Below are 24,241 nucleotides of genomic sequence, written 5' to 3' on the forward strand. Positions count from 1 at the left end.
TTTTTGCAATTTCTTCTGATTCTTACTTTCTCAGGTAGTCTTGGAAAGACTGAAAGAGTGCTGAGTGGATTGGTGGATATAGCCAATGATAGTGATGTAAGAGTCCTCAATACTTAAAAAAAAAACTCAATTCCAAATATTCTGCTTCTTTTCATTTTTGTGCATATTCATTTGGCTACCTCATAATTACGGTATATATTGGAAGTGTTAGATTTATTAATGTATTGCACATTGGAAAAGCTGTGAACCATGCTTGTACATGTAGCATGGCTTAAATTAAATCACTGCAGCATTCCTTTTGATTATGAATTTATGATTTACAAAATTGGCAAAGTGATCCTTCAAACATATGTGACTTGTTTTCAGAAAGGTATCTGAATCCATATGTAAATGAACCCCTATGCATTCGATTAAGGTACTTCAACTAATCAATGGATTACTTTAGTTGCAAGAAATGATCTTGAATTGGGTAGAACTAGATAGAGGTGATATGATTGTTCATGTTTCTGCATCTGCTCCATACAGTTTTAAGAAGTCTGCAGTACATGTACACACTCCACGACGCTGAATCAAAGCCTTACAGCAGCTTCTTACTCTTGTTTCAGGTCCAGAAAGAAATCTCTAGCTTTGTTACTTACTTCTATGAACTGCTTAGCTCAGCAAGCCAGCATGTGATTTGATCGCGTACAGGATTTAGGGCATTAATTTTTACAGATTTGGAGGTTCCATTTTTGGATCAACCCTTCTGAACTCTTGTCTATATGAGCTTTGTAATACAATGACATTAAAGTTTTAAACTCCTTGAGATGTATTCAAGATTGAGAGTGGAATGCACTTTAGTCTCAATACCAAAGCACAGAAATCTTCGAGCGATATGAAACGGAAAGAAAATTGTAGTTACCTACTTACCTTACTCATATTTCAGTATGGTAAATCAAGCTTGACGAAACCAATTTTTGATCACAGGCTAATCAAAACCAATCTTTACATTTACCTCGAGCACAACTACATCCATAGCAATACTTCACCCTACTGTACTTAACAAGAAATCAAATCAAGCAACCTATTCTCTTAACCACCACATCCCGGTAGTAAATCAATCTCTCTTCCTATAGTAAATCTCAACAGCTACTTCATTACCACACAGTAAAATCTGAATTCTTCAGTAACGTAATTCCGACGAACCTCCATCTCCTCCGACTGCGATCGCGAACAAGAGACCGCAGAGAACGAAGAGCAACGCGACCTCAAGAAAGAGCTCCACCAATCCACAGAGCCTGATCCTCTTGCTCCTCAGACGCTCCCTCACAACCTCCATTTTCAGATCTCCGATCTCTCTCCTCAGCGCCTCCTCCTTCTCCTGAATCACAAAATCATCAACTCCGATCATCAATTACAGAAACAAATCGGAAACCGGAGAAAGCGAGTGAGCGAGTAACGTACTGTAGCGGCGTCGCGGTGGTCGGTGAGGCGGCGATCGACGGATGATGGTTTGAGCCGAGAGAGAAGAAGTGCGACTTTGATCGAGCGAATTGCGTTTCTCGATTGCAGAGCTTCGGCTTCGGTTAGGGTTAGGGTTTCGGCCTCCATTTCTCTCTTCTTCTTCACAGAGTGAATCTGCGTTTGGATTTTGAATCGAAATTTTGGGGAAATATCTCAATATATATAGGCGGGGGATGCCAGTACTTTACACGTGGCGGTTCCCGATAGGACAGAAGTGAATCCGGGATTGGGCCGCAATAATTGACTTAACCCATAACAATTTTCTTTTTAATTTACCCAAATAAATCAAAGAATCTATTTTCTATTTCTCAAGACTTCCATTTTTTTTTTTTTAATCAAAAATCCAAATTGGGCGGAAATATATTCATCATAAACCAGAACAGACCGTTATATAGCCTTCCGCTATCATCTGTAGATAGATAAGAATATAGTGGTAGTACCCACAGTGGTACATAGAAATATACTCACTCATTAGACATCAAATACGTAGAAGATAGCGTAATTCCTCCTTTGGTACTATTCTAGAAGCGTTGCAGTTGCACTAGAAAAAAAGTTCTTAGAATCCTAAAGAAAATGAATTATTGTAAATAGACTAAATAAATACATACTAACGGCCTAGGGCAAAAACACCCCAACCCAAATAACTAAGCCCAACGAGAAGTGGCCCAAACCCAAGGCGGCAAAGCAGTCTTGACCCAGCCTAGATATCGTCGCCGCCACCCAGAAGCCGCACAACTGCTCTAATGCAACTCCGTCCGACCCTGTCGCCTTGACGCTGTCAAGACCATGCCACCACGAAACCACTCCACCCGTTTTAGCACCCCACGAACCCATGCCACTGTCGATTCAGCACCTTAGGTGAAAAATAGTTATCAATTGACGTCCAAGACTTCCAAATTTTGAAATAGTTTTTATATGAAATAAACTGTCTAGGTTTGTAAAGCAACAATGTGAGTAGTTATTTGATAGTATGTAAGGTTTTCTAATGTTTGTTTCCTTGTTAGTTAATTTGTGAATAATTCGTGAATTAACGAATTTTTCAAAAAAAAAAAAAACACTTGTTTTCTGAATTATTCCTAAAAATTAGAAAAATTCGCCTTTTTTTTTAAGTTAACTGAATTATTTGCGAATACGTATTATTCCAAAAAATTTCAATTGAAAAAAGCCAATCATTAAAAAAAATAAAACAAAATATTTTAATTTTTGGGATAATGACAAAAAATGTCATTTTGAAGTGCCTTACTATAATTTAAACACCACAAATGTCCCCATGATAATTAAGGTCACCTGTTCACAACCTACCACTAGAGTTCAACTTAATTACAAAAACTGCCACCGTCAGTTTCTCTCTCTCTCTAAATTCCCAGTCTGATATTTCAAAAAAAAAAAAAAAAAATCCCAGTCTGATAATGTGATTGCAATCGCCGCGATCTAAGTCACTGTTTCTAAATTCGTCGGGGTTTGATCGGACTAGGAGTTTATGACATCGCGGTGGTGACGGAGGAGGAGGCTAGGTTAAGGTTTGAGTTTTCGAGAGCTATCTGCTCGAAATTGGTGAAAATGGCGCCGAGACTCGGCTCCGGCGACGCATCCGGCTTCAAGTTCCTTCTCTTTCTGGTCGAGATTTCCGACCTCATCGCCGTGCTTGTCCACTTGTTCGCTAATCTTGCCATGAGATTCACGTTTTGGTTTTCAGATCGATGCAGGATAGATTTCTGATTCATGCTTTTCACAATTCGGTAAATTTTTTCGCGATTATAAGTAGTGGTGAGAGAAATGAACGGCGGTGGAGAAGGGCTCGCGGCTTCGATGATGTCTGGAGCGGCGATGGAGCCGCTCGACTGGATGTTTTCTCAAGTTTCTGGAGAATAGACCGCCGGCGAGGAAGTTCAGGAAGGTACTCGTCTCGATTTTTTCCTTTCGTTTTCGGTTGAATTAGGGATTTTACTGTTGCTTGTCATTCTCATTCTCATTAATACTCGTTCCGATTTTCACTTGTTGAATGATTAGCTTTAAATTGATATTATGTGAGATATTCATGTCTTGAATCAGAATTGTCATATTCCAATGAAATTAGAGAAAATTTCGCAAACAGTACACCAAGTAAATGCCACTAATAATTCTTATACATAAAGTTCCAAACCAAACATTTCGGTACACGGAATCTGAAACTCGACCCACTATCAGTACACGACATCAATTTTTGACACCAAAATGTCCATTATGCCCTCAATTTTTTTTTTTTTAATAATTTTTTTTTTCTGTTATTTTTTTTCCTTCGTTTTTTCTGTTATTTTTTTTCCTTCATTTTTTCTGTTATTTTTTTTCTATTATTTTTTTCCTTCTTTTTTTCTGTTATTTTTTTCCCTTCGTTTTTTCTGTTATTTTTTTCTATTATTTTTTTTCCTTCATTTTTTCTGTTATTTTTTTCTATTATTTTTTTTCCTTAATTTTTTCTGTTATTTTTTTTTTCTTCCTTCGTTTTTATCTCTTTCTTTCTTTTCACATGACTAAATATTGGCTGAGTTACAAATATAAGCTGTAGGACCATAAATCTCACCAATTGGAGGGCAAGGGCGGCGTTGGAAGCGAGAGAGTGAGCCCGGAAGAAGGAAGAAGAAAGAGATAAAAATGAAGGAAAAAAAAATAACAGAAAAAACGAAGGAAAAAAAATAATAGAAAAAAATAACAGAAAAAATGAAGGAAAAAAAATAACAAAAAAAAAAGAAGGAAAAAATAATAGAAAAAAATAACAGAAAAAACGAAGGAAAAAAAAATAACAGAAAAAAAAGAAGGAAAAAAAATAATAGAAAAAAATAACAGAAAAAAAAACTATTAAAAAAAAAAAACTGAGGGCATAATGGACATTTTGGTGTCAAAAATTGACGTCGTGTACTGATAGTGGATCGAGTTTCAGATTTCATGTACCGAAATGTTTGGTTTGGAACTTTATGTATAAGAATTATTAGTGGCATTTACTTGGTGTACTGTTTGCGAAATTTTCCCATGAAATTAAGATGAATTAAAGTGGGGTTTAGCTAGTTTGATTATAGACGGAAGCACTTAATCTTTAGTCTGCAGGGTTTATCATATATATAGTTTAGTTAGTGGTTGTTTGCTCTGTGGCTAATCTTCGATGAAACATTTGGAGTTATCTACTTGGTTTGTTTTTCGAGCACTGTATTGGTGCGCTTGAAGTATATTGGGTTTGATTCTAAGAATTGTTGTAGACAAATTTCTGTAAATTGGGTGGACATTAGAGTTATAAGGGCGGCAGAGTTCCGAAAATACTCAAGAACTTTTTCTCTTTTTAGTTTTTCTTTCTCATTTCGTTATGTTTTCTCCATGGTTATGAATCATGATAAGAAGGATAGGGTTTTGATGCAATGTTGATTTTTCAAGGTTCTGTTTGCTCAAGTGTATGATGAATCTATTCTTCATTCTTTTATTAGAACAATTGATCGTCATAAACGATTGATTATAGCTATGGATGCTACATTTGGGATGGAGTATCTGCATGGAAAAAATATAGTACATTTTGATTTGAAGTGTGAAAATCTATTGGTAAATATGAGAGATCCACAGCGCCTGTATGCAAGGTTGGCTGGTTTAATTACCTTTTTTTCACTTGTAGTGTCTTTTCACCCATAGTTTTTCTAACCATTCATGTGTTGGGACTCGCATCATATGTGCATTCTTTAGATTGGTGATGATTTGGGATTGTAAATAAAAGTCAAACAATAGACATTAGTGTCTGGAGCTGTTCATGGAACTTTGCCTTGGATGGCACCTGAGCTTTTAGTGGGAAAAGTCATATGGTGACAGAGAAGGTAATATTGATGCCACCTTTATACATATGTTGGAGTTTCGGGCTCTTATGATTATTGACTCTTCAAATTGGTGACTAGCTTCCGAGTTGTCATGTGTTGTTATTTTGATCTTGGCTGATATGTACTTGGCTTAAGTATGTAGAACATTTGATATATATATATATATATATATATATATATATATATATATATATATATATATATATATATATATATATATATATATGTGAGTATTGGACAAAAGTTAACATGGCTTCTATGTTCAAATGAGTTTTTTTTTATTGTGCTTTAGGTGACTTCCTTTCTAATAATGTGGGGTGATTTGATTGCAGTTTAAGTAGTAGAGGAGTTTATGAGCCCAATGGACGAGCAAGGAGGGCAAAAGAGTTGGTAGCAAACAAGAACAGCATGATATACAGACCCCAATGATATAATCAAGGATAGTTGAAATGGAAATTGGGGACTTCTTATCATTGATTGTTTCATTGAAATTTATCATAAAAAATATTAAGATTCAAACACATGTAATTATAGAGTATCTCCTTTCCAATTCATAATCCAAACACCATATTGGTGCCTTAGTTCGTCTTTGTAGTGAGTGTGAAGTATTTTGCTGCTGTATTAATTCTTGATTAGTTGTGTTGTAATACTACCACAAGTCACTGTTATACACATGTCACTAGCTAAGTCACATTGTATGTCACTAGTTATGTCACCGGCCAGGTCCCTAGTTTGTGAGGTTACTGTCTGAGTAACTATTAACCTCAAGTAACTAACTAAGTAACTGATCATGTAACTGCCAAAGTCACTGTTAATCTCAAGTAACTGACCATGTCACTGTCAATCACCGAACAAGTCACTGTCAATAACATGTCACTTGTCACTTGTCAAGTCATTATTATATCCATGTCACTGACCCAAGTCACACTGCATGTCACTTACATATTTTGGAATTTTCAAGTCACTGTCCGGGTAACTATTAACCTCAAGTAGCTAACTAAGTCACTGATCATGTAACTGACCATGTCACTGTTAATCTCAAGTAACTGACCATGTCACTGTCAATCACCGAACAAGTCACTTGTCAAGTCATTATAATATCCATGTCACTGACCCAAGTCACACTACATGTCACTTACATATTTTGGAATTTTCAAGTCACTGTCTGGGTAACTATTAACCTCAAGTAACTAACTAAGTCACTGATCATGTAACTGACTATGTCACTGTCAATCAAGTTACCGGCCATGTCATAGTGACCATAAACATAAGTACTTCACACTCAAGTGGCACCAACAAGATTCCCAATAATCCACTTTAAGTAACAACTATTTTGCTCCACATAAACATGGTCAGCTTTAAACATAAGTATTTTGCTCCAATAAATCAAAATTGTATAACATAAACATAAGTAACAACAGTTCCAAAACAACTACAAAATGGCACCAACAAGATTTCCAATAATCCACTTTAAAATGGCACCAACAAGATTCTCAATAATCAGCTTTAAACGTGTATGTTACGATTCTAAATTACAAACTGTCAACAGATTACTTCTCCAGAAACACAGACGAATAAAAAAAAAAAAATATTGCATGACACTATACAAAGCTATCTCAGGGGGAAATGTGAAATATCTAATGAAGTTATCATCTTCCAAATTAATGCTATTACATGTTTCATAGGCAGTCATCTTCTCTGCATCAAATTCAAAATGCAAACTCCATCTGGTGTAGGCTGTTCAGCAGACTTCCCCTTAAGGGATAACAATGCATTTTCACAAGCCTGTAACAGCACAGCAAAGCTTAGAAGCCAAGACACAGACCTCAAAGTCTTGTGATATTCTAATTACAAGATTGAAGACCAATGTTTCACATAGACAAAGTAACCAAACACGCACAGTTGCTACTTATTTGATATGAAAATGAACATTTCATAGTTAGAATATCTTCTCCGGCTCATCTAATAGACAATAAGGCTTCTTATATAGCAAAAATACCCTTGATTGTTTGTAACAGCTCATTCTAGACACCGGTGGAAAAAGCAATAAACACAAATCATAACAAAGTTCAAATGAGGTTATGCTGAAGTAAAACATTATCAACAAGTTTAATTGCTCCAAATTCCTTCCTGAGTCATTCAAGATAATGAACCTGTATCTCCAACTACTACTATCTGGATCCAATCAAGCAATTGGTTATAGAAAACAACCAAGTGAGAGTGACCGATAGTGATGATGATCGATCATAGTCTAAGCGTACACATGCTTCTTCTAATACATGTTGCTGTAACAAATCCCCTAAAACCTTATGGCAAATCCTGACTTCACTATATTTCTACCAATTTACCTTAAAGCTATATGTACGGACTGCAGCCTTCACCGGCCAAATCCTAATAACACATCAACAAAACCATGATGCATCACAATTCACATCGCACCAAGGTTGTTCTGAGATGTAGTAAAGGTTTTAAACGAAACAATAATTCCATATATGCAAAACAATTAACTGATTTACAAAACCGTTTGATATATAAACCTCAATAGACACTGCCATGAAACCAACCCAGTCCTAAATCACACCAACAAAAACCACAACTGATCTCGATTAAAATTGAATCATCCAACCCAAAAAACAACGAATCGTCAAAGATTGTTAAGAGAAGAAACAAATTAGCCAAAGAATGAGTTAACCTCTAAAACCAATAAACCGCGGCTCTATAACATCAGCAGCCATCTCCAGATTAAGCCAAACCCTATTAGCACAGCAACAAAGAGCAAATTCGATTTTGATATCTTAAAAACCAAACGAATCAATCGCAGAATGAATCGAAGAAGAAAAGAGGCTCTGAACCTATTTCTAAATCAAATCCAGTGATTAACATAAACAAAGGCGCTTACCAGTGGAGGTGGTGACAGCCGGTGAGGTTTTTCGTTCGTTGAAATTCGCCATCGTCGGCACAGTCTCGGAACGCTTCTCTTGGCGTCTTGGCCCATTTCGCTGTCTCCTGCTTCCGATTGTGGATAACAAATCACAGGCGACACTGAAGCTGATATCGGCTTCGCCGTCAGTGATGAAAATGAAGAGATCGGCGTCTTGGTTAATCCGGTAAGGAACTGCTTTTGGAGGTCTGTCTCTGTGGAGGGGAAGAAGAGGAGAGAGAGAGAGAGAGAGAGAGAGTTGGCTTTAAGGGCAGAATGGGAATCAAAAAAATTAAAAACTGACTTTTTTTTACATCACCTCATTATTCATAAGGACTAAATTAATATTAGGGAAAATGCTCGTTTACCCAATTTTAGGCTAAAAATTGCCCACTTGCTCCACCAACTGTTTTTTAACCCCATTTACCCAAAACACTCTAAGGGATTATTTCCCCTTTACCCAATTAATTCTTTTTTCTTTTTTTTTGAGACTTTTTTGCCCTCTCATTCTTTCTCACTTAGAGAGAGAAGTCACCCTCCACCTTGCTGTGCTCCGGTGACCAGTGGCCGGCGCGGTCTCCGGCGACCAGACTCCGGGGACCGGTGACCGGATTCCGGCGAACGGTGACCGGATTCCGGCGACCGGTGACCGGACTCTGGCGAACGGTGACCGGATTCCGACGACCGGTGACCGGATTCCAGAATCCGGCTATTATTGCCCCCCAGTAATCATATTACTGCCCCCCAGTAATCATATTATTGCCTCCCAAAAATCATATTATTGACGTCCAGTGAATTGTATGAACTCCCAAAACCAAAATGAATACACTACAGAAACAATTGATCAATTTATAATCATATTACTGCCCCCCAGTAATCATATTATTGCCCCCCAATACAAAGTCCAATGTCTCTACTGCCTCCCAATAGACCACCAAAAATGCACCATTTTGTAGGATTCACAGATAATTTGACTTTAATACACAGAAAACAACAGGTAACTTATCAAAACACCACACTATAGTGATCCCTGTCCATCGTATCAAAGTCTACTGGGGGCCAATAATGTGTCTACTGCCGAAAAAAATTTAAAAAAAAAAAAAAAAAAACTCAGGATGCCGGAAAAAAAAAAAGTCCGGCCACCCAGAAAATGCTCTGGGCACCCACTTCTTCTTCTCCTCCCATCATTGACTTCGACGGTTGCGGATCTCCCTTCTCCGACTTCAATGGGTGAGGCCCGAGACCCATTGCAGAAGCAGTGAAGGGAATTGCCATGGACAAAACAGATTGAAGATGGGTGAGGCCCGATACCCATAGCAGAAACAGTGAACGGAATTGCGAAGAGCAGCATAAGCAAAGCAATGGTCTACACCAACCTGTTATCGGCCTTGCCGTCGACGCTCTGCATCTAGACTTAGTTAAACTCTGATAGTTCCGACTGGAGCTTCAGGGTGATTCCGGAGTTCGACGCGGCACCGGAGGTGAAAAGAGAGCTTCAGGCAAGATCTGGAGTTCGAGGCCGCCCCGCCGGTGGAGAGAGAGAGCTTCAGGCGTGATTCGGAGTTCGACGCCGCACCGCCACACCGGAGAGAGAGCTTCAGGCATGATCTGGAGTTCGACGCCGCACCGGAGAGAGAAAGCGCTAATCCTAATTTCGACGCCGCACCGGAGGTGCGGATGTGGGAGAGAGAGAGAGAGAGAGAGAGAGAGAGAGAGAGAGAGAGAGAGAGAGAGAGAGAGAGAGAGAGATCGGTGAGGGGGGAGGAGAGAGATTAAAATTAGGGTAATTATGTCAGTACAAGTTAGATTGGGTAAATGGGGTCAAAAAACCCTTAGTGGAGCAAGTGGGCAATTTTTTAGTTAAAATTGGGTAAGTGGTCACGGCCCCTTAATATTACTAACAATTCATTATAGACCTTTTTATCAAGTGGAAAACTATGTGACCTTTTTATCATTTCATACTCTAATTTGACCTTTTCCATCATTTCCCTTTTAATTTTTTAATTAAAAAAGTCAAGTTTAAGATTAATTTTTGAATTTTAAACTTTTATAATTAAAAAATCATATAATTACTAGTACTATTTACACTATTTATTTATTAAATAACTTTTTTTTTTTAATCAAAGAAAGAACTTTATAGATCAAACAACTCAAGCGAGTTGAGCACAGTCGTGCTGTAGTACATCACTAATATACGAAGGAGCTTGGTCAAACCAGACGGCTCCAATAGGATTCTCAAAACCTAAAGCTGCCAGGCGGTGTGCCACAACATTACACGTTCTCGGAGTATGACTTATGGTCACTCCCTGCAACCTATTCCATACTTCATGAATGTCATCCACTATGCCTCCATTAGCTAAGAGCATCTCCAATGGAGTAGTTAAAATGCTTGTGTCAAATTCAAATTTGAAGGTTGACGTGGCAGTGTTATTTTTGCTACACTCCTTCTCCAATGGATTGGTTAAATAATAAGAGTATTTTATTTTTTAAATTGTTTTAATTACAAAAATAAAAATAATTTATATTATTTACAAACACATGCTTTCTCTCTCCTCAACTTCTCCTTCTTCTCGACTTCTCTTCTGAATTTTTTTTTTCTTTCTGTCTTTTCTACAAGAACAACATCAGATGCCCATAATCAATAGATTCCAAGATTCAAAACCCATGAAAACTAAAACACAGCAAGAGCAGATCCAAGCAACATCGCTGATCAAGCTTTCTGTTTCAATCTCTCTTTCCAAAACAAGCTTCGCAGCAGATCTCGACCATCATCTCAATTTTCTCTATCTCTATCTTCCTCTCCTGTTTCTCTCCATGTTCTTCACTTCTTCTTTTTTCAATTACTAATCAATCATCCTAGCGACCTAGCCCCCTAGTTCTCTTTTCAGAGACCATTTTATACCCAGCGATTTCCGAATTCGCTGCACTTTTCAGAAACCCAAATCCCATTATCAAAAACAAACATCTATCTTCTCATCATTTTGTTTCCATCTTCTTTTATTAGAAACAAGGCAAAGGCTTAGAAGCCCAGAATTATAGAAAGGAAATAAGATCTGATCTCTGGTTTCATGCATAGTTGGGTAAATAGAGTGAGAGAGAGAGAGAGATAGAGAGATGAGAACGCAGATGGGATGAGAGTGAGGCGAGAAGAAAGAAATAATAAAAAAATAAAAGACAGAGGGAGCTGCGTCTGTCAAATTTGACAGTGGAGGGCTCTATGTCAAATCCACGTGTGTATGACATATGGGTTGGAGGAGTATTTCATCAATCAGTTATTACCGTTGGACACGCCACGTGGATTTGACCTCTCCGTTGGAGATTGTCTAACAGATCATAATTCCTACAGTTCGCTTCAGAGACAGCCTCCATGCAATCACTTTCAACACTGACGTTGTGTATACCACATGAGGATAACAGATCCAAACCCGCTCGAATGGCTAGGAGTTCACATTGCTTTAGTGATGCTGCAAACATTACAGGTTGAAAGAATGCAGCTCTAAACTGACCTGTCGAGTCTCTTAATACTCCTCCAATGCCACCATTGGTTTGGTTGGGAAGGAAGGCTGCATCAACATTCAACTTGAAACCCGACGTCGGTGGTTTCCATTTGGCCCTCACGGACCTGTTTGTTGGTGGATTCCTGCTACGGGATTTTTGGAAATCTACAAGCCATGTAAAGCAGCTTAGAACAAGGTCGTGAGCAGTTTGTACTTTGCCTTCCCACAGAACATTGTTCCTATTTTTCCATAGAGCCCAGACAACCATCATCAGCTTCTCTAGGGTTTCGGGTTTGAGTTGTTGTGCCCTTTCAAGCATCCATTCCTTGAAACTCATATTAGGCAACAAAGTATGTTGTAAATTAAAAGGAGGTGCAGAGAGTATCTGTTTGGCCAGAGGACACTGACAAAAGAGATGATAGTTGTCTTCAATGCGATTCTGACATAGCAAGCATTCTGTGGTTCCAGTATATCCTTTAGCTAGTAACCTCTCCCGTGTGGGCAAGAGATTGTTACAAGCCCTCCAGTTACAAATAATCACCTTTCCCGGAATTTTGACCTTCCAAAGTTGCTGCCAAAGCTCTTTAAACGGATCTCCATTAGAAGTAGAAGTGAGAACATTCTGTAAGACTTGTTCCCGAGCTATCCAGTAGGCTGACTTTACAGAATAAAAACCTTTTTTCTCTGGACTCCATATTAGTTTGTCAGAGCATTGGCGTCATCCAAGTTGGATACATAAGATCTTCTCAGCTATTTCACGAGAAAATAAAGCATACACTGAGGCTGGAATCCATTCTCTTGTCTCCTGATTAATAAGATCAGCAACTAAATGGAACTCTGTAGTGGCTGGTGGTTGTAGATGGACTGGATAATGCACCGGGATCCACCTGTCATGCCAAATGCTTACGGAATGACCATCACCAATTTTCCACTGAATACCAGCTTTTAGAACTGGCCTGCCACTGAGAATACTTCTCCATGAAAAGGATGGTGAGTCTCCTAAATCGGCCTCCCAAAAAGAACAATTGGGAAAGTACCTAGCTTTGAACAATCTTGCTATAAGTGATGTAGGGTTTGTTACCAGTCTCCAGCCTTGCTTTGCCAACATTGCAAGGTTATAAGCATACAAGTTCTTGAATCCCATACCTCCTTCTTTCTTTGTCAGACACAGCTTGTCCCAACTCCTCCAATGGATCTTTTTCTTCTCATTGGTGTCCCCCCAAAAGAAAGATGCATACAACTTATGAATATCATCACATAACCCCCGTGGTAAAAGATAACAATTCATGGCATACAATGGCATTGTTTGTGCCACTGCTTTTATCAAGATTTCCTTGCCGGCACAACTCATAATCTTTGCTTTCCAATTAATAAGCTTCTTTGTTAATTTCTCTTTAATGTACTCAAAAATCGCAGTCTTTGATCTACCAACTCTCAGAGGTAGACCTAAGTATCTGTCATGCTCATCAACTCTTTTAACTGCCAGAATAGAAGCAAACTTGTTTTGTGTGTCCATATCCACATTCCTGCTAAATGTCATATTGCTCTTCTGATAATTCACCTGTTGACCTGAGGCACGTTCATAGGTATCAAGTATATCTTTAAATTTGTAGCATTCACCTTCTGTTGCAGTCCCAAACAGAAAGCTATCATCCGCAAAAAATAGGTGATGAAGAGTGGGAGCTTGGGGGCACATTTTAAGTCCAGCAATAGCATTGTGATGAACTGCATCTGAGATTAAGGATGACAGCCCTTCTGCACATAAAATAAATAGATAGGGAGATAGGGGATCACCCTGTCTAATACCTCTAGTAGGGCTAAGCTTTGCAGATGGTTCCCCTTGAATGAGAATAGAATAAGTTACTTGTGAAATGCAGCTCATAATCATTTGAACCCATGATGACTGAAAACCCAACTTGAGTAACATAGCTTGGATAAACTGCCATTCTAAATGATCATACACTTTGCTAATGTCAAGTTTCAAGGAGAAAAAACTTGTTTCTTGGCTTCTCAGTTGATGCATGAAGTGCGCTGCCTCAGTAGCTACTAAGGTGTTATTAGAGATTAACCTCCCTGGCACATACGCACTCTGAAGTGGTGAGATGATCTCAGGCAGAATACATTTTAACCGATTTGCCACTACTTTAGAAGCAATTCTACAAATCACATTGCATAGGGCAATTGGCCTGAAGTGTGCAGCTACTTTAGGCGATTTGGTTTTTGGTATCAAACACAAGAAAGTATAATTTGATTATGGCCATAGCTCTCCCTTCTCAAGAAAATTTCTAATGGCATTACAGACATCCATACATGCTCACCACATTCCAATATTTTTGAAAGAAGAATGGGGACATACCATCCTGGCCCGGACTCTTTGAGGGATGCATTTGAAATAAAGCTGCTTTGATTTCATCATCTGTATAGGGCTACACAAGAGATTCATTCATGCTTCTAGTTACCTTTGTTGGTGTAGCATCGAGCACAGTTTGTAGAGCCCTGGCATCACATCCTTCAGAAGAGAAGACTGTCTTAAAGTAGGTCAACAATAATCGTTGGATTTCAGCCGGCTCTATTGCCATTGTCCTTGCTCATCAGTTAAACCCCTAATGGAGTTCCTGCTCTTCCTGTTACATGCTCTACGATGGAAGAAAGCATAATTTCTGTCTCCATCCTTAAGCCACACCGCTCTGGATCTTTGCCTCCAATACTTTTCTTGTTGAGACAGTAATTGGCTATACTTGGCATGCAAGGTTCTCTGCTCCTCATATTGTTCTGGAGAAAAGGGTTGTCTCATAATGTCATTCTTAATTATTCTCATTTCAACCTTTTGCCTATCAAAATCAGTCTTATGCCATTGCATTAGCTTCTTACCAATAGCTTTGAATTTGAAACCAATCTGTCTCAAAACATTCCCTGTCGTAGGAAGAGCCCATTCCTTCTGAATGATGTCTGCACAGGTTTGATTACCATGCCAAATCTCTTCAAAATGAAAGGGCTTGTTAACCCTTGTAGATTGCACTTTCTCCGCATGAACCTCAATTAAGATAGGGCAGTGGTCTGATTCCGAGGGATTAAGAGTGATAACTCTACTAAACGGGAAGAGGCTTCTCCACTGTAGGGTTTGAAAGCTCCGATCCAACCTCTCCTTGGTATATTTGTTACTCCAGGTAAACCTACTACCCACAAACCCCATATCAACAAAACCACAAGCTGCCATAGTTCTCCTAAAAATTTCCATTGGCAGGGCTGCTCTTCGTGGACCCCCAGACTTGTCTGCTTGAGACATAATCTCATTGAAATTTTGTATTAAATAACTTAGATGTGTTGAAGTTTTGTATATCCAAATGGTAATATTTGAGAAAAGCTATGATTCACCTTGATTTTTCTTCAAAATTTATGTTTTAAAAGTCATATAACTATATAAAAGTAATAGAAATGACACATATCCATCCGTATTTTTTATTACATTTCGGTTTAAATACGTACGTATCTAATTTTATAATTTGTCGTTTCCTTATTCTATGGCCTAATTTTTCAAATTATTTTTCACTAAAACTTACCAAATTATTCATGAACATTTTTTTAACTTTTAACTCCCATGCCGAATTTTACTAACGAGCCTAGTAGGCAACGATGGAATGAATAGAGGATTTGGCGTTCTGATGAAAACTAGTAAATGAGCAAGCTAAAGATAATGTAGAGACTCAAAACAAGATGATACCTAAAAGAAGAGAAATTACAACAAAAAACACAATGTGTCAAAGTAATCATTGATGGATTATCGGAATAGTTCTATGAATCAATAATTTGGTCATAAATTAGGTAACTACAACGAATACAACATTTATTTTCTTTCGTTAATTCCCGTAGTACCCAAATATTAAAAATTTATGATTAGAAGTCATTTGAGGTAACTACAACGAAAAACGCGTATTTAGTTATTACCTTATAAAGATATATGTAATGTTTATGACTATACTCAATACTGGACCGCTAAATAAGCAAACATATCGTAAAAACATAATGTGTTACGTCAATGCGATTCAATATTTAGACACCGGTAACATTAAGATTCACTACCAAATTGATTGCTCGTCGTAAAATCTATCCAAAATGCTATGATATCTAGAAATGAAGAGGAAGTGCATAAATGCAGATAATATTTCTCATAATAAAATGAAATAAAAGAACAAAAACCAGCCAATCATAAAAGAGAAAATTAGATAATAAAAAATCATGAAAATAAATTTTTATTTTGGTGAACTCGGCCGTACACATTCGTGCAGACAAAGAAAGCGCTTATAATAAGACAATAAATAGAGAGAAGAAGGCACACTCTCCTAAACACACTCATAACCTTTCCAGCTTCTCTTGCAAAACCTCTCCCTCTCTCTCTCTCTCTCTCTGACAAAACCCCCCAAAACCCCAAAACCAAAGCACACCCTTCATTTCATTCTCTTCTCTCCCATTTCTCCCCAAAACCCATTTCTCTCTTTTCTTTCTTTCTTCATCGAAATTCCCATTTCCAAGAAGTGAAAAGCCATTTGCTCTGTTCAAGAACCTGATATGGATCCTCCTCAAAATCCCAATGTGGGTTCTTCTTCTTCTTCTTCTCGAAGACCTGATGTGGGTTCCTCTTCTTCTCCAAGGCCTGATGTGGGTTCCTCTTCTTCTTCTCCAAGACCTGAAGTGGGTTCTTCTTCTTCTTCATCTTCTTTGAGCTTACCGAGATTCAGTCTCATCGTGATGATGGGCACCACACATTCAATTCCACCAGTCTTCGGCTGCAGAATCGACCCTACAGCTCGTGTGCCCAAGAAGGACGATGAAGCCCCCCCCGAGCACGAGTTCAGTTTCAAATGGTCAGTCTTTCATTCTTTTATTTCATTCTTTTTTATGTTAAAGAATGTGAATTTATCATCTTTATGGTGTTTCTTTCTTCTTTTTTATGTTAAGGAATGTGAATTTATCATCTTTATGGTGTTTCTTTATCTGGGTATTGATCAATGTATGGCTGGGAAAAACAGAGGAAAATTGTTTGTAAGAAGTGAAATCGTTTCCATTTGATGTTAAAGAATGTAAATTTATGATCTTTTTGGTGTTTCTTTATCTGAGTGTTGAACTATTCATCAATGCATGGTTGTATGTGTGTTCTTTCTTACATGAAGGTCTTGTTTGGTTTAAGTAATCAAAGTAACAGAGGAAAATAGTTCTTCCTGTGGAGTCAGATTCAGTCCCAAATGTTAGGAGAATGTGAATTTGTGATTTTTTTGTGTTTCTTCAGCTCCTAATGTGTGGCTTTCTGTATGCTTTCTTTAATTGAAGGTCCTGTTTGGTTTACTAGAAAAAACAGAGGAAAAAGTACTTTTGTGTTTAGTAAATTTCCCTATGAATGAAATTTTTTCTTGATTGTCCCATTCTCTTCTGGTTAGTCTCTTTTTTAACAGTCTTTTCTTTTTGTTCCCTGTCCTACATGAAAGAATGTATACCCGAGAAATGTGGCTTCATCTGTCCAAGTGGGAGTGGATATTGACTCTTAAACAATACCAGCTCTGTTTCATTTATTTATTATAAGTGCCTAAATAATTTCTGTTTTGATATAATATTATAGTCCAATGTTTAATTTGATTAGTTTTCCAAGTATTTTAGTTTCTTCTGAAGACTTCTTGTGTGCTTTGGATTCGATTGTTGAATTGTATATGCTTCCACATATATATATATATGTATGTACACACACACACATATATTTGTACATATGGCTGTATAAAATAAAGTTTTTCTGTAATACTAAAAATATTAAAAAAGACCATTTTACAATAATAATAAAATAATAATAAACAGAGAGGGACATAAAATGACAGGGAACAGAAGCATTATATAATTTTCTATATACATAATTAACGGGACTATAACTGTATAGAGGTATTAGTAGAGACTTGATTCTTTTTGTTTTCTGTTATTTGCTTCCTCATACAAATAAAAAGGCTTAATGTTTTTGCAGTAACCTTTATTGTATTCATATAATTTTGATTTGAAGTCCTTCTTTTTAGTGAAATCTCCAAGTAAAAGTCAATTGATGTTTTCTATTATTGAAATCCCCAAGTGAAAGTCAATTTGATTTAAAGTCACAATTACAATATTTTAGAAAAAAACAATAATTTGAAGTCTTACATTCGTGCATACACAGGTATCGGGAGTATATTAGCCCTTCTATCCCCAGAGACAAGATCAAGTGCTCTGTCCACCCTGATGAGGTGGCCACTTTCCGGTGTAATGATTGTGTCAAATTGAAGTTACCATTCAAGGGAAGTTATCATTGCTCTCCCACTTGTTATTCTGGGGCATGGGAGAAACACAGGATGTGCCATCGTTGTGCTAAAGCTGTTGGTGAGACTTCTTCTGATAATCAACAAGCAGAAGAAGAGATGTATGGCTGGCTTGACTTTGAAGATGATCCACTCAATGAAATTCCAAAGCTGGAACGAGATGGAAAACAATGGGTTGAGGTGTGCTCTTCAAGGTGTTATGTACCCACAGTGAATGACCTTAACTGCAGGTTGATGCTGGAATCTAAGGCTGTTGATTGTTCAACTGGTCTGGATTTGTGCCTGAGTGACATCATCATGACGGTTCCTGTTCTTTATCCGCCTCATCAGAAACCTCGCTCCATGCTTGAGTGTCGGCGGAAGCTTGGGGACTCTGATCTCAAAGCGCACACTTGCAGTGGTGTAAAATTTAGTGTGCTATCATATAATGTCCTTGGTAATCTTTATACTGATCCGTTTAGGTACTCTTACTGCCCAGAATGGGCTAGGTCTTGGGAATATCGTCAGCAGAATTTACTAAACGAGATCATTGAATATGATGCAGACATCCTCTGTCTTCAAGAGGTCAATATTCCCTTTTAAGTTGCATATATTTTCTGAATCTTTTATAAATGGTTGGCCCTAGAGGTGATACATTTTTTCTGCAGGTACAAAGTAATCATCTTGAGTACTTCTTCGAACCTGAGTTGGCAAAATGTGGATATTCTGTTATATACAAGAAGAGAAGAGGATCAGTAAGATAATCTGAACCATTTAATGCACTTCCATGATTTTTTTTTTCTTCCAAGAATAGTATCCCTTTTCCAAGCATATTATGTCCTCTTAGATTTGTATGGTATTGCAGATTATTAAGTTGTCAACTTTAGAGCAAAGTGTGATAACCTATTGAACTTTAACTGTTATGTTTATACTTTATAGATAAAACTGGTTTTGGGTTGCCGTTCCAAGGCCTTAGCCTGTCTTGGAATATAAACATTCCTGTGCACCGGTCATATCGAATACTAGTAATATATGAATTCTAGACAAAAATCGATTTATTTGAATCTTGAACCTAGAGAATCTTGTATGCGTAACTGAGATATAAGTTTTGTTTGGTTAACTGCATTGTCAGTTAGACACAAATAGTATGTTTTACATGCCGGCTTCTCTATATCATTTTGTAACTTAATTATGTCTCATCCCCCAATATTGTTAAACAACTATTAGGTCCCAAAATCTTAAGAAATTGGGGAATGAGCCAACATTTGTATTCTGAACTAGCAACCTTTATCAAGTGCTGTCTCATTATGCACTCTCTGTTGCAGAAAATTGTTGAGAGAGAAAACTCTTTAACCACAGCTTTGATATTATGTTAAGCAACCATTGGGCCTCAAGATTAAGTTGTTTGGGAAAGAGCCAATAATGTATACCAAGCTAACATCATATCTTCCTTATTCTGTCTCCTGTTTTGAATTCCTTTCCTCTATATGTTATTTTATCAGGGTTTCCTGTCTCAATCTTGAAACATGTTTTAAGTTCCATATTTCTTAAATGGAGTGTTGGAATCGCATCCATCTCCAAGCCTGTTGTTCATTTGAACTCCAAACAAAGCGCAACCTTGTAGGTGATAATGTCCTGCTGCAAAAGTGGCTATGTGAGAATAATGCAAAATGTTTTCTTTAGCATAATTTACCCCAACCTAACCTAGGCTGACCCGAATAAAGAACTGTTCAGTAATTGGTGCTAGGGTAGGTATTAACAGTCCGGTCAGTTCAAGTGCATTATTTATACAACAACAAAAAAAAAAGCACATTTTCGTAGATTGTGTTAAATTTCTACTTGTTTCTGACTATATCAGGAGCTCAGTTAAGGCCCTGGAGGTCTCTTATTTTGCTGGTTACTGATGTCACTGAAAACATGTCATATAAGTATACCATTTTTCTTGTGCTCCTTGAATCCTTTTTATTTTATTTTATTTTGTTTTTATATATATATATATTTTTTTTTTTTTTTTGAGAAGAGTGCTCCTTGAATCCTTAAGCCTGATACTCTTGACTTTCATATTATCTTGTGCTTTACAAATTATGAAAATAATGTTTCTGAATGCAGAGTTTGTGCATTTGGCTTCTCAATCAAGCTAATACTGCCCCTGTCCCAACCTACTGTGCATTCTGCAAGATTTGTGCTTATCAAATTAATACAATGAATTACCAAACAACTGCGTCTGAATAATTTTTTAAAATTTTTTAGTGACATATGTGTTGCTAGATGTTGGTCTAATAAAAGGAAATCCACTCGGTGAGCTTTTGAACTTGATGACACCATATCAAGATACTAAATTGAATGGATGATTTTCAGTTTTTTGCAAGAGACGGGCTTTGCATGGATGGTTGTGCTACATTTTACCGCCGAGATGTATTCAAAGAAATCGTAAAATATGAGGTGAGGAAGCTCTTGATTTTACTAACGAGGAAAAAAGGAGAAAGTGAGGAAATTGATAATGTTTTACATGCCATGATTGATAATTCTGATTTACTTTTGTAGTGTGCGTTTGATAGCTCTGTTATGAGAGTGATAGAAGCATTGCAGCCATTGGAACCTCAACAGAGAGATAGAGCTTGTATAAGGCTGAAGAAGGTATATATTTCATTGTAGTCTTATGTTTTGTGGATATGTTTCTGCATTATCTATTTGCTCTATCAACTAGTTATATGTGATTTTGTAGGCCAATGTTGCACTTAGAAAAAATGGAAAATGAGGAAAATCTTGTTTATGTGAGTTCTGACAATGTTGCACTTGTTGTTATATGTGATTTTGCAGGACAATGTTGCACTTGTTGTTATATTAGAAAAACTGGAAAGTGAGGGCACTTGCGATGGAATTCGACCTAGAATTTGTGTGGTACTATGTGTATTTGAATTAAAGATATGTTTTTTTTATCATTAATCCTTGTGTTCTGAGTTCTGACACAGTTGTGCTTCTTAACTATAGGCAAATACGCACATATCTGCAAATCCAAAGTTCCCAGATGTAAAATTGTTCCAGGTGCAGTTTAAAACTCAATAGCTCTGCCTTCTATGAATTTTAAGTTTAAATACAGTATTGATTAATTGGCTTTATTTCTGATACAAGGTTGTGGACCTGATTACTAGACTGGACAAAATTGCCGAGATGAAAATTCCTCTGTTGGTTTGTGGAGATTTCAACTCTCTTCCTCTGAGGTTAGTCTTCTGCTCTTACTAACTGGCTTACTGGACGATTTAGTATATAATAAAATTTGGAACAAAAAACAAAAATTATGGTCCTTGTAGAATTGTTTTTGTTCTTGCGTTTGGCCCCTATGATGACTCTTGTGATTCTATCCATTTCCGCCCAACAAGCTGACCTCATCTTTTCTGCGATATAGTTTAAAACCTTGGGAACTTTTTTCTTTTATTTGTATTGAGAACAAATTTATGATTGATATTCTTATTTAACATTGCAGTGAGCCTCATAAGTTCATAACTGCTGGCAGAGTCGACAATCTTCCCAACGATACTGATCCATTTGGCATATGTCAGCATCTAAAGCTTCACCATTCACTTCCACTGGTATGGTCATTATTATCCGTATCTCAGTTTTGTTTTACATAAGATTTGCTTGAACTGTTAGCATCTTTATTTCTGCTAGGAACATAGATATATTCCCAGCCCACACATATAAAGCACTTTTCTGCAAGCATTTTTTTATATTTGTGTCAAGCATAGGAACTTGTGGTTATAATTCTAATGCTGAAAATGTACCTTTCAGAAAAGTGCATATGCATCTTTTTATAACTCGGATGGTATCGAGGAGGAACAACGTAGGAAGTTCAATTCTGAAAGCAGGGAGCCTTTGTTCACCCACTTGACACCAAGTTTCACAGGAACCCTAGATTACCTATTCTACACAGGTATTTTGAAACGAACTTTTCTGACTTATATAATGAGAATGTGACCTGCCTAACCAATAAATGGGGTGGGGTTCCTAACCTTAGTTGAATGTCCGTCACTAGAGAGCCAGGTGTTTTTAAATCTAGGCGCGAGTTATCTTTCCAGAAAATTTACAGGGAAAAGACTAACTAGATTTTTTTTTTCTTTTGATCTGGATCCCTGTATATGTTGATTACTTACCAGTGTTTAGGTCCTGACCAATGCATGAAAGTAGTTGTTATATTGTTCTGGATCATATGAAAACATTAATAGTGCCTTGTCTCGACTTGGTCGTTTTATGAAGTAATTTGCATGTTCCTTGTCTCATTGTGCTTAGCAAAGTATTTGTTCTTGAGGTCTGAAACATTGAATTCTCTATGTTTGTTGACAGTGCGGAAACTAGAATCATATTTCTTTTCTCCTTTTTGGCTTGATTGGTTATGCAATACTATTTCAACTATAAATTTGTTATTTTTTCTTGCAATCTGCAAGCCTGGAAGGATCAAGGTTGGCTTATGTAGGGCATTGGTCTTTAAGCTCGTCAGTGTTCTTTTCTTGTTTTAGGTTTCACATCATTCCTTTTAGTTTGACATTTATTGTGAAAACTATATCGAATTGAACGCCTTTGATATGTTGTGAAAGTTCTTATATCTCTGTGCACCGTGTAGCCAATCTTCCCCTTTTAACATCCAGGACTTGTGATGTTTGGTTAGAATGCATTTTGGACTTTAAAATTAAAGTAGTGTATTTACTTGTATGTAGGGACTGTTTGTTCAGTATTGCTCTTTGGGATTTTTGAAAATTAGTATTACTGACCAGATTGTTCCAGCATTGAATTTTATTTATTAATCTTTCATCGACTGTATTTTTAATGCTGACAGAGGATAGTTTGACGCTTGATGGTGTGTTGGAACTACTTGACCGTGACAATCTGGGTGTTGGTATTCCATCTCCTTTTTGGTCATCAGATCATATTGCCCTCATGGCACGGTTTGTCCTCAATTCAACCTCTCCCCAGCAACTGGGTTCACGAGCAATTCCTGCTGACTTGTGGCCATAAGCAACAACTGCACAGTAATACTCTTTTACAGGAAACATGCAATATGGATGGAGAGATCTGAGACTTTGAGCCAGCAAGTAAAGAGTAGAATATATTCGTTTTATTCAACTTCTGGCACAGTTTGGAAGAAAGCTGGAAGATGAACGAGAGATAGTTCAGATACTTTTTGTAGGATACATTTCATATTCTGTTCAAAACCCATTGCAGCAAAGCAAGAATGGGCCAATATAGGGTACATCAAAATACACAGCATATTAGCATCAGGTTATTATGTGAGCTTTATGTCTAGAGGTAGATACACAGAAGATTAGCATTGAAACATTCTTTCTATTATAGTACACAGAAGATTAGCATTGAAACTATCTGTCCTATACAAGCATCATGTAACCTGTATTGTTTTTCCAAAATATATATGGTGATTACAAGCATAATTGACTTAAATATATCCTATAGTAGGAATATCTTCTCTTCTTTATTTTGTATATCAGAGTGGTATTGAGCATTTACACATTATAGTCCCATTGTGATTGTGATACTCACCACATGGAAAACATCTAGAAGATGTTCTGTTCTCATATGTGATTTTAGTGGCTTTCTATGATTCTTTCAAGGGTGTATATTGATAACTGCTGCCACTTGATTCCATATAATGCTTGTGATTCAACGCATTATCTTCTTATGATTCTAGTATCTCTGGTGAGATGCAGTACATGAACCGTTTTTAAGTAGTGTCAAGATAATACAAGCAGAGTACACTCTTGAAAAATAGGCCAGAATTAGAATTAGATTAAGTGGTGGATGCAGAAATTTTTTTCTCCGTCGGCGGAAATAGAGCAAGCTACTCATGTCAACCTCTTTGGGGCTGATAGGAGTATTGAAACTCCGCGGATACGAGCAATTAGATTAGTCACAGCTTTTGGAGCATTTTATCTCCTCTTGAAGAAAAATACGATGAATAAATTTGATTTCTTGATAGAAAATTAATAGGTAAGAAATTGTTGAATGATTATTTTTCAAACGGCTTGGATATAAATCAGAAACACTCAAGCAAGATATTAGAGCAGATGATCCAAGTGCTTCTCAAAGCGGCCCTTCCCTAGTGTGATGCTTTATTGTTTGGTTTATAATGTCGAAGAGAGTAAGCAGAGAGTAATTCAATTTTAACCTTAGTTGCAG

At 37.2% G+C, this 24,241-nt stretch overlaps 1 protein-coding gene and 1 long non-coding RNA gene across 2 annotated transcripts; one reads left to right on the forward strand and one right to left on the reverse strand.

Moving 5' to 3' along the window:
* Positions 1–968: 968 nt before the first annotated feature.
* Positions 969–1,616, reverse strand: LOC133746401 (uncharacterized). The gene is made up of 2 exons (XR_009864107.1): positions 1,444–1,616; positions 969–1,360 (listed from the first exon to the last, which is right to left on the reverse strand). It is a non-coding gene; the product is annotated as an uncharacterized LOC133746401 (long non-coding RNA).
* Positions 1,617–16,181: 14,565 nt separating this feature from the next.
* On the forward strand, positions 16,182–23,485 carry LOC133745711 (carbon catabolite repressor protein 4 homolog 1-like). The gene is made up of 11 exons (XM_062173830.1): positions 16,182–16,612; positions 17,938–18,640; positions 18,724–18,810; positions 20,414–20,497; positions 20,600–20,692; positions 20,876–20,956; positions 21,047–21,100; positions 21,188–21,276; positions 21,540–21,645; positions 21,845–21,986; positions 22,887–23,485. Exons 1-11 carry the CDS (start codon positions 16,317–16,319, stop codon positions 23,063–23,065), a joined length of 1,914 nt encoding a protein of 637 aa, XP_062029814.1. The 5' UTR covers positions 16,182–16,316; the 3' UTR covers positions 23,066–23,485.
* Positions 23,486–24,241: the final 756 nt, after the last annotated feature.

The sequence above is a fragment of the Rosa rugosa genome, chromosome 4, assembly GCF_958449725.1.
Source record: "Rosa rugosa chromosome 4, drRosRugo1.1, whole genome shotgun sequence".
Lineage (NCBI taxonomy): Eukaryota > Viridiplantae > Streptophyta > Magnoliopsida > Rosales > Rosaceae > Rosa > Rosa rugosa.